Source organism: Tupaia chinensis, unplaced genomic scaffold (genome assembly GCF_000334495.1).
Source record: "Tupaia chinensis unplaced genomic scaffold, TupChi_1.0 Scaffold147880_1, whole genome shotgun sequence".
Taxonomy (NCBI): domain Eukaryota; kingdom Metazoa; phylum Chordata; class Mammalia; order Scandentia; family Tupaiidae; genus Tupaia; species Tupaia belangeri.
The window spans coordinates 103695-117226 of record NW_006207730.1 but is presented as its reverse complement, the minus strand read 5'-3'; the positions used below and the strand labels follow the sequence as shown (position 1 = coordinate 117226).

Here is a 13532-nt window from a genome sequence, read left to right as displayed (position 1 = left end):
TGAACTCCTAGGTAGTCGACCGTGGTTTGAGTCCCAGATCCGGTGGCTTAAACTGACGCCAGGCGTGTGTTCATGTGTGCCCACGATCCTGAGAGGAGAATGGAGGAGAAGGGATTGCGGCATGGCCAGCCCCCCTGGGGGGTGATCTCTCATTTTCTGTCTCTCTGTCTCTCTCTGTCTTTCTGGCAAGCACACGTGCCCTATAGCAAAAACCTCTCCAAAAAAAAAAAAAATCAGGGGTTAAAAAGAGAGATTCATTAGAATCACTTGGGAAGATTTTTCTTTTTTAAAAAGTTATTTATTTTAATTTTATTTATTCGTTCATTTACTTTAATTTGATGAAAGAGAGAGAGAGAAAGCTAGTCACCAGGTTCAGCATTTGAACTATCGTCAGCCATGTGAAACTGTCCAGTGCCTTAAACACCACACCACCTGCTGGCCCTGGGAAGACTTTTCAATTTATACTTATGCCCCAGTCTCTTTTCCCTCCTGTAAAGTGCTGTTCTAGCTTGGGGCTTCATTCTGTCCCACATGAAAGGTTTTCAACATCTTTCTAAATCCTATCCAGCTGAAGGTTGCTGAAGTAAATAAAAAACGATTGAACTGTTTTGTCACAAACTGGTTGAGCAAGTCACTTAACCTTTCCCACCTCAGTATTTCCCTCTGACTTTTTTTTTTTTTTTTGAGAGTTTTTTGCCATAGCTCGCCAGACAGACAGAGAGAGACAGAGAGACAGAAAGCGAGAAATCACCCCCCAGGGGGGATGGTCACGCCACAATCCCTTCTCCTCCTTTCTCCTCTAGGGATCTTGGGCATGCAAGCACATGCATCCCGCGTGAGTTTTAAGCCACTGGGTCCCGGACGTGAACCGTGGTCGGCTACATGGGAGTCCAGTGACATAGCCATTATGCTAACTGTTGGTCCCTCCCTCTGACTTTTAAAACAAAGCTTCCAGTTTTGAAATTCTATGACTGCATGTCTTAAGGCTTCCAAACTCCTCCTAGCATGAAATGACTTGTGATTTCTTGGTTTTCCAAGAACCTATGGAATACCTAATTATATATTGTCCTATATTGCCCTCTAGTAGTTTTTCTATGAAATACATTTCTTAACTATATTTAGTTTAAAATATATTGAAAAGTTTATTTTCAGGGATAGGCAGTGTGTCCTGTACTCAACTTGAATATCCTAGGATAGCTCGGGGTATGTCCTAACTTAATCATTATGTATTTATATTGATTGGTTCAAAGTAATGACATCACTTCATTCAAAGTTCCAGAACTACATTTTACCTCAGTGCTTTCCAATAGAAATATAATGTGAGCCATGAGTGTAATTTAAAATTTTCACTTAAGTGAAGAAGGGTCCAGCAAATGGTGTGCTGCTTAACGGTTCTGGATTCCCACATGACTGACCATGGTTTGAGTCCCAGATCCAGAAGCTTGAAAGTCACTACGGGCTCCTGTGAGAACACCCAAAATCCCAAGAGGAAAATGTAAAAGAAGGGATTGTGGCATGGCCACCCACCGTGGGTGTGGTTTCTCACTTTCACTCTGTCTCTGTCTCTCTTGAGTGAGTGCATGTGGCAAAAATCTAAAAAAAAAAAAAAAATTAAATGGGGCCAGCTTGTGGTCTAGTGGTTAAGGGACCACAGCTTGAATTCACTCACTGCAGTTTGAAAAGCTGGCCCTTGTGCCTGGGTTTCCCAAATCTCAACAGAGTAGCAGGGTGGAGAAATGGAGAAGGGATGGTGGCTGCCTTCCACCGATTGGGGGTTCCCCTCCCACAATCTCTCTGGCCAGAGTACGTACCTTCGGGAATTTTTTTTAAAAGAAAGATGGAATTAATTTAATAATATAAATAACCCAAAACATCCAAAATATAATTTCAACAGATGACAACTTTAAAAAAGAAATTAAGACTGACTAAGGAACAGCGCAGTTATGCACAATTGAACGGCTTCTCAAACCGATCACTTATTTTTTTATTCATATAGTAATACGGAGCAACTTAATAAGTGCTCAGGCTAGCCAGAGGAATGCAAAGATAAATCAGATTCATTGTGGTAAGGGAGACAGATTTGTAAATCACTAGCTATTATAAGCTGTGGTATGTGCTATGCTAGAGATGCACAGAAACCCCGACTTGGAGGCTGAGGGGAGCAGCGAGGTAGGGTCAAATCAAGGAAGGTTGCAGAGGAAGTGACATTTGACCTGGGAACTAGGTGAAAGGAAGCCGGCTGTGGACTAATCAGAGTTGCAGGTTACCAAATCACCAGAACTAGGGAGAGACTCGACTGGGCAGAGACCAAAAGGACGTAGGTGTGCGGAGGAAGGGGCTACGAGGAGGGGAAGAGAGCGGGCAAATTGGCTGGGAGGAACGCGGAGCTCCTTGCTGCGTGACGAAAGCCGGGGAGGGGGGGCGATGCGCCACTTGCACTTCGCACCCGCACAACCCAGACCTGTGCGCCATCAGAGCGGCGTGGCGGCTGGGTCCCTTGGCTGTCCGGACTCCTGAGCATAGGGAGCAACTGGCAAGGTAAGGCGCCCACCCTCGTTCTCATGCGCTCGGGATTCTCCCTCGTCACACCGGGGCCTCAAAACTCAACTTCTCTGCCCAGTGTCTGCGACAAGGGGCTGACGTTTAAAAAGCGTCTAGGGTTGTGCTTGTTTTTAACAGATGCTTGCAGTTTCTCATGGGCTGCCTGGTAAAATGCGCCTGCGGAAACGGTTGCCAGGGCGACAAAGGACTGCTCCCGGAAGTCCTTTGATGCTTCGGTAACAATGAAACGAGTGGACCAATGTGGCACCCCTTCCGGTTTCGTTAGGTCTTGACTCGCTGTTAGTTACCAATGTTACCTTTGACCCCGGAATTGAGGTCTTCCGGGTTCCTCCCTCCCGCAAGATGGCAGCAGCTGAAGACGAGCTACAGCTGCCGCGGCTCCCCGAGCTTTTCGAAACCGGCAGGCAGCTCCTGGACCAGGTGGAAATAGCGACTGAATCCACCAGTTCCCGGATAGTTCAGGATAAAGTTGCCAAGGGATTGGACTGCCTTGAAAAGGCTGCCGAAATGTTATCTCAGCTCAACTTGTTCAGGTATGGGGGAGAGGGTAATAATTGCTGAGAACTAAGGTATTAGGGTTACTAAGGGTGGAGCCATTGCGCCTGGATGGAGGGGAACTTTATGGCTAAGAACCTTCTGTTTCTGCCGCCCACTGCAGTCTTCTGTATATTGTTTATATTCCCCTACCTCTTTTGAGACAATCGATATTTCACTGCTCTGCTCCCTAGTGTCTGCTGATTGCCTAGGCATTGAGTGTAAGCGTTCAGCCACTTTCTTTGAGTGGAACTGGGTGCCGTTCCCCTGCCTCTTCCCTTGGCCCCACTCCCAGCCGAACCCTCCCCTCCCCCTGGAAGCAAGGGCCACAGTTTGAATGCCCAACTAGGCTTCACGGCCTTGTTTTTGCTCTTTCCAGCCCAAATGAAGATTTGGAAGAGATTGCTTCCTCCAACCTGAAGTACCTGATGGTGCCAGCGTTTCAAGGAGCCCTCATTGTGAAACAAGGCAACCCCAGCAAGCGTCTAGATCATTTGCAGCAGGCTCGAGAACACTTTATAAACTTCTTAACTCAATGCCATTTCTATCATGTGGCAGAGTTTGAGCTCCCCAAAAGCAATAACAACTCTGCTGAAAATAATACTGCTAGTTCCTCCATGGCCTATCCTAGCCTGGTTGCTATGGCATCACAAAGACAGGCTAAAATAGAGAGGTGGGTCAATAGCTATAATTTGAGAGCTGCCCAGTAGCAGTGCTATTGGGGATGTGCATGTTTGTTTTTTGGTTTCTGGGTTTGTTTGTATTCTTTTGTTTTTTGTATGTTTTTCTGGAAATGGAGTAGCAGAGTGGTGTGTGTCACTCTCTTGGTTCTTACTGATCATAGGTCCTGGTGGGAGCAAATTCACTGAGTTTTTCAAGAAGCCTTTGTGTTCATTGAGGTGCTCATACCATCAGACTCTTACTATCTTATAGTTGCCATTGGTAGCAGTGTAGTTTAGCAAAGCATCTCCCAGCCTTCTCCAGTCACAACATAATAATATTCATATGGTATAGTAGAGTAAATATTTCTGAAGGGTACAAAATCTCAGTGCTCTAGTCCATTTATGATCCATTGATTGAGAAGCTCTGTTTTATCAGAGTACTGGATTAAATGTATAACATAACATCCTGAGCTAATCTAAGTCCTGGCAGAACTTCATCATGTGACCTTGAAAAAGCTGGTTACTCTCATGTTAAAAAAATATAATGGGTATTCACAGTATCTAGGAACTGTGCTAGGCGCTGGGGAACAAGCTGTATGTGTGTTTGTGTGAATATGGGTGGTCCCTGCCTTGGAGGAGGATAGTCTAGTGAAGAAATAGGCATATGAACAAAACATCAGTATAAAGTGATGGGACTAGCAGTTGGCATAATGGCTATGTCACTGGACTCCCATGTAGTCGACTGTGGTTCGAGTCCTGGACCCGGTGGCTTAAACTCATTCCTGGCGTGTGTGCGTGTGTGCCCAAGATCCCGAGAGGAGAAGGGATTGTGACGTGGCCATCCCCCCTGGGGGGTGATTTCTCGCTTTCTATCTCTCTGTCTCTGTCTGTCTGGCAAGCACACGTGCCCTATAGCAAAAAACCTCTCCAAAAAAAATAAAAATAAAATAAAATAAAAAAATATATAAAGTGATGTCATAGAGGGATGTCCAAAGTATTATGAGAGCAGACAAAAAGGGTGCCTAACCAAAGAGAGAGCATGAGAGACGAGCAGGATCTTTGGAGGGGGTGACTCCAACACTGAGTTATTTAAGGATGAATAGGAATAATATTCTGAGTAAGATGAGAGGAGGGCATTAGCTAGCAGAGGTAATAGTAGTAACAAACCTATAGGGATATTAAAGAAACAGTGCTGGGGTAAGGATGTATGGGAGGAAAAAGGCAATCTAGCATCACGTAATCGTCAGCAATTGTAAGGAGTTAGGTGATGCTGGAACACAAAGGGGGAGGGGAGATGATGCTGAATAATATTGTAGGGCCTCAACCAAGGAGAGCTTGCATGTTAGGAAGGTGAAGGAGCAACCTTGTCACTCAGAAATTGGGAAAGGGTTTGAATCCCCGTTCTACCATTTCATCACACTATGATTTTAAGCAAACTTTCTATTTCGTCTCTTGGTGCCTTAATTTCCCCAGTTGTAAAATTCAGAGAATAATAGGGTTTTTCCTCATAGAGTAGTTATGAGAATTAAGAGAGAAATATATATATATATATATATAACACTTAGCTCAGTGTCTGACACTAAGCACTATTATATATTTGTGGCTAAGAGTATGAACTGTAGAATTAGAGATCTGGTTTGAGTCCCTGCTTTACTATTAAACCATTAGACTTTGGGTAAGTTATTTAACCTCTCAGGTTTCCTCATATGTGAAATCTAAATAATAATGGTTCCTATCTGATAGGATTTAGGAGCATGAATGAGGTGAAGCACAACACAGTATTTGGTACATAGTAAGTATTCCATAAATGTTAGCTGCTATTAGGAAGGCCATACTAAAGAACTTTGGTTGATATCTGGGATCCATTGAAGAGTTTGGTTTCTTTAAAGAGTAGCATGGATATATTTGCATTTTAACTAGCACACTCTGATAGCAGTTAGGAATCACTAAGATTAGACCCAGTTGGGTCAGAGAGGTTATGATGGCTAACTCTGGCAGTGCAGCAGCATAGAAAAGTTATATTCAAGTATGGTTAGTGGATACTGAGTGACAGTGGATGATTTTGAGGATATGGAATTAGATTGACAGGAAGTAGACTTCAGCATCCTGTCCTTCGTAAGAACTTGGGGGCAGCCCATCAGCGTATATATCATAAGTAGTTTGAGTTTGGTATCTAAATAATTATACAGAAACCATAGAGTTACAAAGAAGATTGTGGAAAAGCCACCTGGTTGGAGGGATGAGGAAAAGTACTCAGAATGTAATGGCATTTAAGGTGAGTCTTAAAGTCTTGTTCTTTGTACAGGGGAATTTGAAGGTTAAAAATAGGAATTACAGGGACCAGCAATTGGCATAATAGGTATGTCGCTGGACTCCCATGTAGTCAACCACGGTTCGAGTCCCAGACCCAGTGGCTTAAACTCAGGCCGGGTGCATGTGCATGTGTGCCCAAGATCTCGAGAGGAGAATGGAGGAGAAGGGATTGCAGCGTGGTCACCCCCTCCCCAGGGTGGGGGGGGGGCTGATTTCTCACTTTCTGGTCTCTGTCTTTCTTGCAAGCACACATGCCCTATAGCCAAAACCTCTCTAGATTTTCCTGAGTGCAAAAGTAACAATGTTCATGGTAGAAAGTTTGCAAAATAAAAGAATATTTTTAAATGAAAAATAAGCCTTAATCTTAGCACTTAGATGATCCTTGTTAACCTTCTGATGTATTTCCCTTTGATCATATTTATTTTAGTTAATAAGTTTGGAATACTGTACAAATAGTTCTTTATTTTTTTTTACCTAGCATATTGTGAGCATTTCCCCATGTCTTTTGAAATGGTGATGTTTATTGGTTGTGTAATATTCTGTCCTGTAGTTTTACCATAATGATTTAAAATAATCCGTTGTTGTCAGATAGACTATTTATGGTCTTTTTGCCATTCCAAGTTAAAGCTATGGACAGAATCCTTAACTGCATCCGTCATTGTTTCCTTAGGGCCCGTGACTGGGTCATATTATTTGAGCACTTTAAGACTCTCCATACGTGAGACCAGCAGTTAACGTAATGGCTATGTTGCTGGACTCCCATGTAGTCAACCGCGGTTCAAGTCCCAGACCCGGTGGCTTAAACTCACGCCCAGCATGTGTGCATGCGTGCCCAAGATACTGAGAGGAGAATGGAGGAAAAGGGATTACAGTGTGGCCATCCCCCCCAGGGGGTGATTTCTCGCTTTCTGTCTCTCTGTCTCCCTATGTCTTTCTGGAGAGCGCATGCACCCTAGTATGCCACCTCACTAATCTTGGATATTAACACTTAGAAAATCCAACTGGGTAAACTAAAAATGTATCTTATTATTTTGATTGCACTTTTTGGGCCTGTAAGCTTGATCACTGAATTTTTTTAAAAAGTATTATTTAATTGTATTCATTATTATTATTAGAGAGAGTTTTTGGCTATAGGGTGTGTGCACTCACCAGATACACAAAGAGAGACAGAAAGTGAGAAATTGCCCCCCCCCCCCCGGGGATTGCCTCTCAGCAGTCTCTTCTCTTGGGATCTGGAGCATTCGTGCACATATGCCTGGGGTGAGTTTGAAGCCACCACATCCAGGACTCTAATGTGGTTGACTAGGAGTCCAGCAATGTAACCATTACACCATCTGGTAATCTCATCATTATTATTTTTCAGTTTGACCAGAGATACAAGGAAAGTTAGAAGGCAAGCTACCAGGTCTGGGACTCAAACCGCAGTCAGCCATGTGGGAATCCAGTACCTCAACCACCACACCACCTGCGAGCCCCAAATATATTTTTTTAAGAGAGATTTTTGCTATAGGGCATGTGTGCTCACCAGAGAGAGAGGGAGGGAGGGAGGAGGAGAGAGAGAGAGACAGTCCAGGCTGGATGGCCATGCTGCCATCCCTTCTTCTCCATTCTCCTCTTGGGATCTTGGGCACATATGCACATACACCCAGTGTGAGTTTTAAGCTACTGGGTCCAGGACTAGAATCATGGTCGACTATGTAGGAGTCCAGTGATGTAACTATTTACACCAGGTCTGGGACTAGAACCGTGGTCCAACTATGTGGGAGTCCAGTGACATAACCCAAATATTTGGTCTCCCGAATATGTTTTTAAGAGAGTTTTTGCTATAGGGTGCATGCGCTTGTGGAGAGACAGAGAGAGAGAAAGCAAGAAATCACCTCCCAGGGGGAAGGACCCTTGTCTATTCTCCTCTCAGGACTTTGGGCATGCACGCACATGCACTTGGTGTGAGTTCTAAGTCACCTGGTCTGGGACTCAAACCACAGCTGACTATGTGGAAGTCCAGTGATGTAACCATTATGCCATTTGCTGGTCCCTGAATATTTTTTTTAATGTCTGACAGATAAGATATTAACACTGCCTTTATGCTACTAACTTCCATATTCATGTCACTAGCTGAGACCCTTCTTGACCTTCAAACCCATGTGTCCAGGACTCGGTGTGGGTTGTTTCACAGACATCTCAAACTTAGCATGCCTTAACCTGACCCCAGATGTGTCCCCACTCCCAAGTCTTTACCATTTCAGTAAGTGTACCACCATTCACCCAAGTATTTAAGCCAAAACCTAGGAGTTAGCTTCAACTTCTTCCTTTTTCTGATTTTCCGTATCTAGTCCATCAGTGATACCTGTCAATTCTAGCTATAAAAGATTTCTTCTATCATTCTGTATCTCTCCATTTCCACTGTCTTATCACAGGCACCTCTCACTTGAGATGGTCCTGCACAATCTGGTCCTGCCTCTTGTTCCAGTCTCATTGTATATCATTCTCCCCTTGTTCACTAGACTCCAGCGACTGTGATCTTTCAGTTCCTTGAACAGACCCAGCTCCTCCCCTCTAGAATCTTTGCACATGCTACGCTCTTTGCATGGAATGTTTTTTTAAGTATTTAACTTCTACTTTTGTCTCTTTTTGCCCCATGTTTGTTTCCTTCTTGGCACTTATTTCATCTGTATTTGTTTCTGGATTCTGTTTCACTCCCCTACTCCATGTGGTTGGGAGCCACTTCTCTCTTTGTCAGTGTGGTATGCCTAGCAAAGAACCTGACATGCAGTTACTTTTGACCAGCAGAAGAAACAATCTGAGCCAAAGCCCAAAGACAGTGCACTGAGGTGTGTGCAGGGAATAGATAATATAGTCATCATTGGTATTTGAGAGGGATTAGTTCTAGGATCCCCGAGTATACCAAAATATGAGGATGCTCTAGTTCCTTATATAAAATGGCATAGTATTTGTATCTAACTTACACATATCCTCCCATCTGCTATAAATCATCTGTAGGTTTGTTTTAATAGTACTTGATAAATTTAAACACTACAATTTAAATGCTATGTAAATCATTGTTACACTGTATTGTTTAGGGAATGATGACAAGAAAAACAATTTTCGTGCTTAGCCTAACTACATACATACCATTTTTCATCAGCAGTTGGTTAAATTTGCAGAAGTGGTCTGATTGGGCAGAAGCTTATAGTAGTGTGGTTGGAGTTCTGCATAAAGAAGTGATGTGTATAGAGTATTAGAAGAGAGAGGCAGAAAGACAGGTTAACTTGTTATAATAGGGACCAGCAGATGGTGAGATGGTTTAGGGCGTTGGACTCTTCATATGACTGACCGTGGTTCTAGTCTCAGACCTGGCAGCTTGCTTTCTCATTCTCCCTCTCTCTCTTTCAGAAGCACACATACCTTATATCAAATTTTAAAATAATAATACTAATAAATTAAATTAAAATAATTCTTAAAATGTTTTTTAAAATGTTATGATGGTACTAGGATGAAGGGATAAAAATGAAGCTAGGTTATAAAAAAAACTTTTATGGGACCAGCATAATGGCTACATTGCTTGACTCCCACATAATCGACCGTGGTTCAAATGCTGGACCTGGTGGCTTAAAACTCACACCAGGCACATGTGCATGCATGCCCCAGATCCCAAGAGGAGAATGGAGAAGAAGGGATTGCAATGTGGCCATCCCCCCCAGAGGGTGATTTTTGGTTTTTGTCTCTTGTCTCTCTGGCGAGCACACGCACCCTAGAGCAAAAACGCTCTCTTAAAAAAATTATAAGAAGCATTTATATGATTAGAAAACAAATTATTCAAGTCTGTCTTTATTTTCTGGAAATGCTCTCACTCATGACTTTAAACCCTGAGGCCGTCCTAAATAAAATACCTGAATTGTATGTCTTCTGTCTCTCAAAACCTGTTTTTTCTTATATAGTCTCTAATTCCCACCTTTGAGGAATGATTGTGAGTCTACTTAACAGCATCTTCATTTTTCAAGAGAGATTTTTGCTCTCTGGCATGTACTCACCTGAGAGATATAGACAGAAAGAGAAATCACCCCACCCAGGCACCTTCATTCTTTTGACAGAAATAAAGAAGTGGAATGTGGGTAAGTAAGTAGTCTTGGGGTTGCTGAATTGAGGAATCAGAGTGACAACCGGATAGCTATTTCTGTAGACAGATGGAAATAAGCAACTAAATTTATGAAACTATTTTGTGGCTGAAAAGAAAATTTAGGAACCCACTGCTTTGATGGGTATGGATGAATTTGCTGAGGATAACAATATAGAAAGAGAAGAAGTCAAAGATAAAACTTGGGGAAAGTTAAGGCAGAAAGAAGTTAAAGGAAAGAGCAACCAGAGGAAAGAGACACAAGGTACAGATAGATGCACTTACAGAGGAGAGCAAATGTTTGAAGCCTCTCCCTATTTTATCACCCTTCTACATACTATAGCCCCTAGTTTGTGTTAATTATTGCTGTATAACTATGTGTCAGTCTCTACACTTGACACTTCTTATAGTCAGAGATGTGATTAATTGTATCTTTGTATTCTAATTGTATCAGTTTCCCTTGGTGCCCAGCCTGTTAATTTGATCATAATAGATACTTGGAAATGTCTCTGGGAGATGGAAGTAATATGGTGTAGTAGAAAAGCTTGGACTTTGGAGTTGGACAGACCTAGGGATGAGGGGGAGCAGTTCAGTTTCTAACATTTAATAGATAGAACATCATCTTGCCCCTCCTAGCCTTAGTTTCATCATCAGCTAGCAATATTTGCATTGTTACTTAAAACCAATGTCATGTGTATTTTTACATTTGATCCATGAAACAGACTTTTTAAATTTTTATTTTATTTTATGAATTATTTTATTTAACTTTATTTATTTAAATTTGACCAGAAAGAGAGAGAGAGAGAGCAAAAGCAAGCCACCAGGTCCGAGACTTAAACTGCAGTCGGCCATGTGGGAATCCAGCACCCTTAACCACTATGCCACCTGCCGGTCCTGAAAAAATTTTATTTAGTTAGTTTTTAGAGAGATTTTAACATGTTATAATAGGGACCAGCAGATGGTGAGATGGTTTAAGGCGTTGGACTCTTCATATGACTGACCGTGGTTCTAGTCTCAGACCTGGCAGCTTGCTTTCTCATTCTCCCTCTCTCTCTTTCAGAAGCACACATACCTTATATCAAATTTTAAAATAATAATACTAATAAATTAAATTAAAATAATTCTTAAAATGTTTTTTAAAATGTTATGATGGTACTAGGATGAAGGGATAAAAATGAAGCTAGGTTATCAAAAACACTTTTATGGGACCAGCATAATGGCTACATTGCTTGACTCCCACATAATCGACCGTGGTTCAAATGCTGGACCTGGTGGCTTAAAACTCACACCAGGCACATGTGCATGCATGCCCCAGATCCCAAGAGGAGAATGGAGAAGAAGGGATTGCAATGTGGCCATCACCCCCAGAGGGTGATTTTTGGTTTTTGTCTCTTGTCTCTCTGGCGAGCACACGCACCCTAGAGCAAAAACGCTCTCTTAAAAAAATTATAAGAAGCATTTATATGATTAGAAAACAAATTATTCAAGTCTGTCTTTATTTTCTGTAAATGCTCTCACTCATGACTTTAAACCCTGAGGCCGTCCTAAATAAAATACCTGAATTGTATGTCTTCTGTCTCTCAAAACCTGTTTTTTCTTATATAGTCTCTAATTCCCACCTTTGAGGAATGATTGTGAGTCTACCTAACAGCATCTTCATTTTTCAAGAGAGATTTTTGCTCTCTGGCATGTACTCACCTGAGAGATATAGACAGAAAGAGAAATCACCCCACCCAGGCACCTTCATTCTTTTGACAGAAATAAAGAAGTGGAATGTGGGTAAGTAAGTAGTCTTGGGGTTGCTGAATTGAGGAATCAGAGTGACAACCGGATAGCTATTTCTGTAGACAGATGGAAATAAGCAACTAAATTTATGAAACTATTTTGTGGCTGAAAAGAAAATTTAGGAACCCACTGCTTTGATGGGTATGGATGAATTTGCTGAGGATAACAATATAGAAAGAGAAGAAGTCAAAGATAAAACTTGGGGAAAGTTAAGGCAGAAAGAAGTTAAAGGAAAGAGCAACCAGAGGAAAGAGACACAAGGTACAGATAGATGCACTTACAGAGGAGAGCAAATGTTTGAAGCCTCTCCCTATTTTATCACCCTTCTACATACTATAGCCCCTAGTTTGTGTTAATTATTGCTGTATAACTATGTGTCAGTCTCTACACTTGACACTTCTTATAGTCAGAGATGTGATTAATTGTATCTTTGTATTCTAATTGTATCAGTTTCCCTTGGTGCCCAGCCTGTTAATTTGATAATAATAGATACTTGGAAATGTCTCTGGGAGATGGAAGTAATATGGTGTAGTAGAAAAGCTTGGACTTTGGAGTTGGACAGACCTAGGGATGAGGGGGAGCAGTTCAGTTTCTAACATTTAATAGATAGAACATCATCTTGCCCCTCCTAGCCTTAGTTTCATCATCAGCTAGCAATATTTGCATTGTTACTTAAAACCAATGTCATGTGTATTTTTACATTTTTTCCATGAAACAGACTTTTTAAATTTTTATTTTATTTTATGAATTATTTTATTTAACTTTATTTATTTAAATTTGACCAGAAAGAGAGAGAGAGAGAGCAAAAGCAAGCCACCAGGTCCGAGACTTAAACTGCAGTCGGCCATGTGGGAATCCAGCACCCTTAACCACTATGCCACCTGCCGGTCCTGAAAAAATTTTATTTAGTTAGTTTTTAGAGAGATTTTTGCTATAGGGTGCATGCACTTGCTGGAGAGACAGACAGACAGAAAGCAAGAAATCATCTGCTGTGGCGTATGGCCGCACCACAGTCACTTCTCCATTCTCTTCTCAGGGTCTTGGGTACACACACATGTGTGCCTGGTGTGAGTTTTAAGCTGCTGGGTCCAGGATATAGGACTGCTGGGTCCAGTTGACTACGTGGGAGTCCAGCAACTTAAACATTATGCCATTTGCTGGTCTCAACTTTTTTAAAAAATTAATTAATTAATTAATTAATTAGCATTTTTATTACATTATTTAACTTACAACATGATCATTTCAATATATGAACATTTCTCCCCGGTCTAGTTGATCAAAATATAGCAACATTACCTCCCTGTCTCAACAATGCTGTCTTCGTATCCCTCCTCCAAATGTTCTTCCCCAGGCCCCTCTCCTCCACACACCCCACATCTGGCATTCACATCCACCTCTTGTGTTTGTACATCCTTTAGCCCGTCAGTTTCAGTTATAGAGTGCGGACATTGGGTATATATTAAGTGGGGACATACAGTGTCTCTCCTTCATAGCCTGGCTTGCTTCACTCAGCAGTAAATCTTCCATATTCTTCCACTTTCTGTCAAAAGCCAGGGTTTTGT

The 13532-nt window shown here is 41.9% G+C and overlaps 1 protein-coding gene across 4 annotated transcripts in view; it reads left to right on the top strand.

Annotated features, from left to right (window-relative positions):
- Positions 1-2264: 2264 nt before the first annotated feature.
- IGBP1 (immunoglobulin binding protein 1) overlaps positions 2265-13532 on the top strand; it is a 45552-nt gene continuing 34284 nt past the window's right edge. The window contains exons 1-3 of one of the 4 annotated variants that reach the window (XM_006169970.3): positions 2265-2538; positions 2828-3095; positions 3476-3769. In XM_006169970.3, the coding sequence (XP_006170032.1) occupies positions 2905-3095; positions 3476-3769 (485 nt within the window). In that variant the 5' untranslated portion in view covers positions 2265-2538; positions 2828-2904. Of the gene's footprint in view, positions 2539-2679; positions 3096-3475; positions 3770-13532 lie in introns of all 4 variants that reach the window. The other 3 variants (XM_006169969.3, XM_014584798.2, XM_027768863.1) reach the window with 3 other exon arrangements.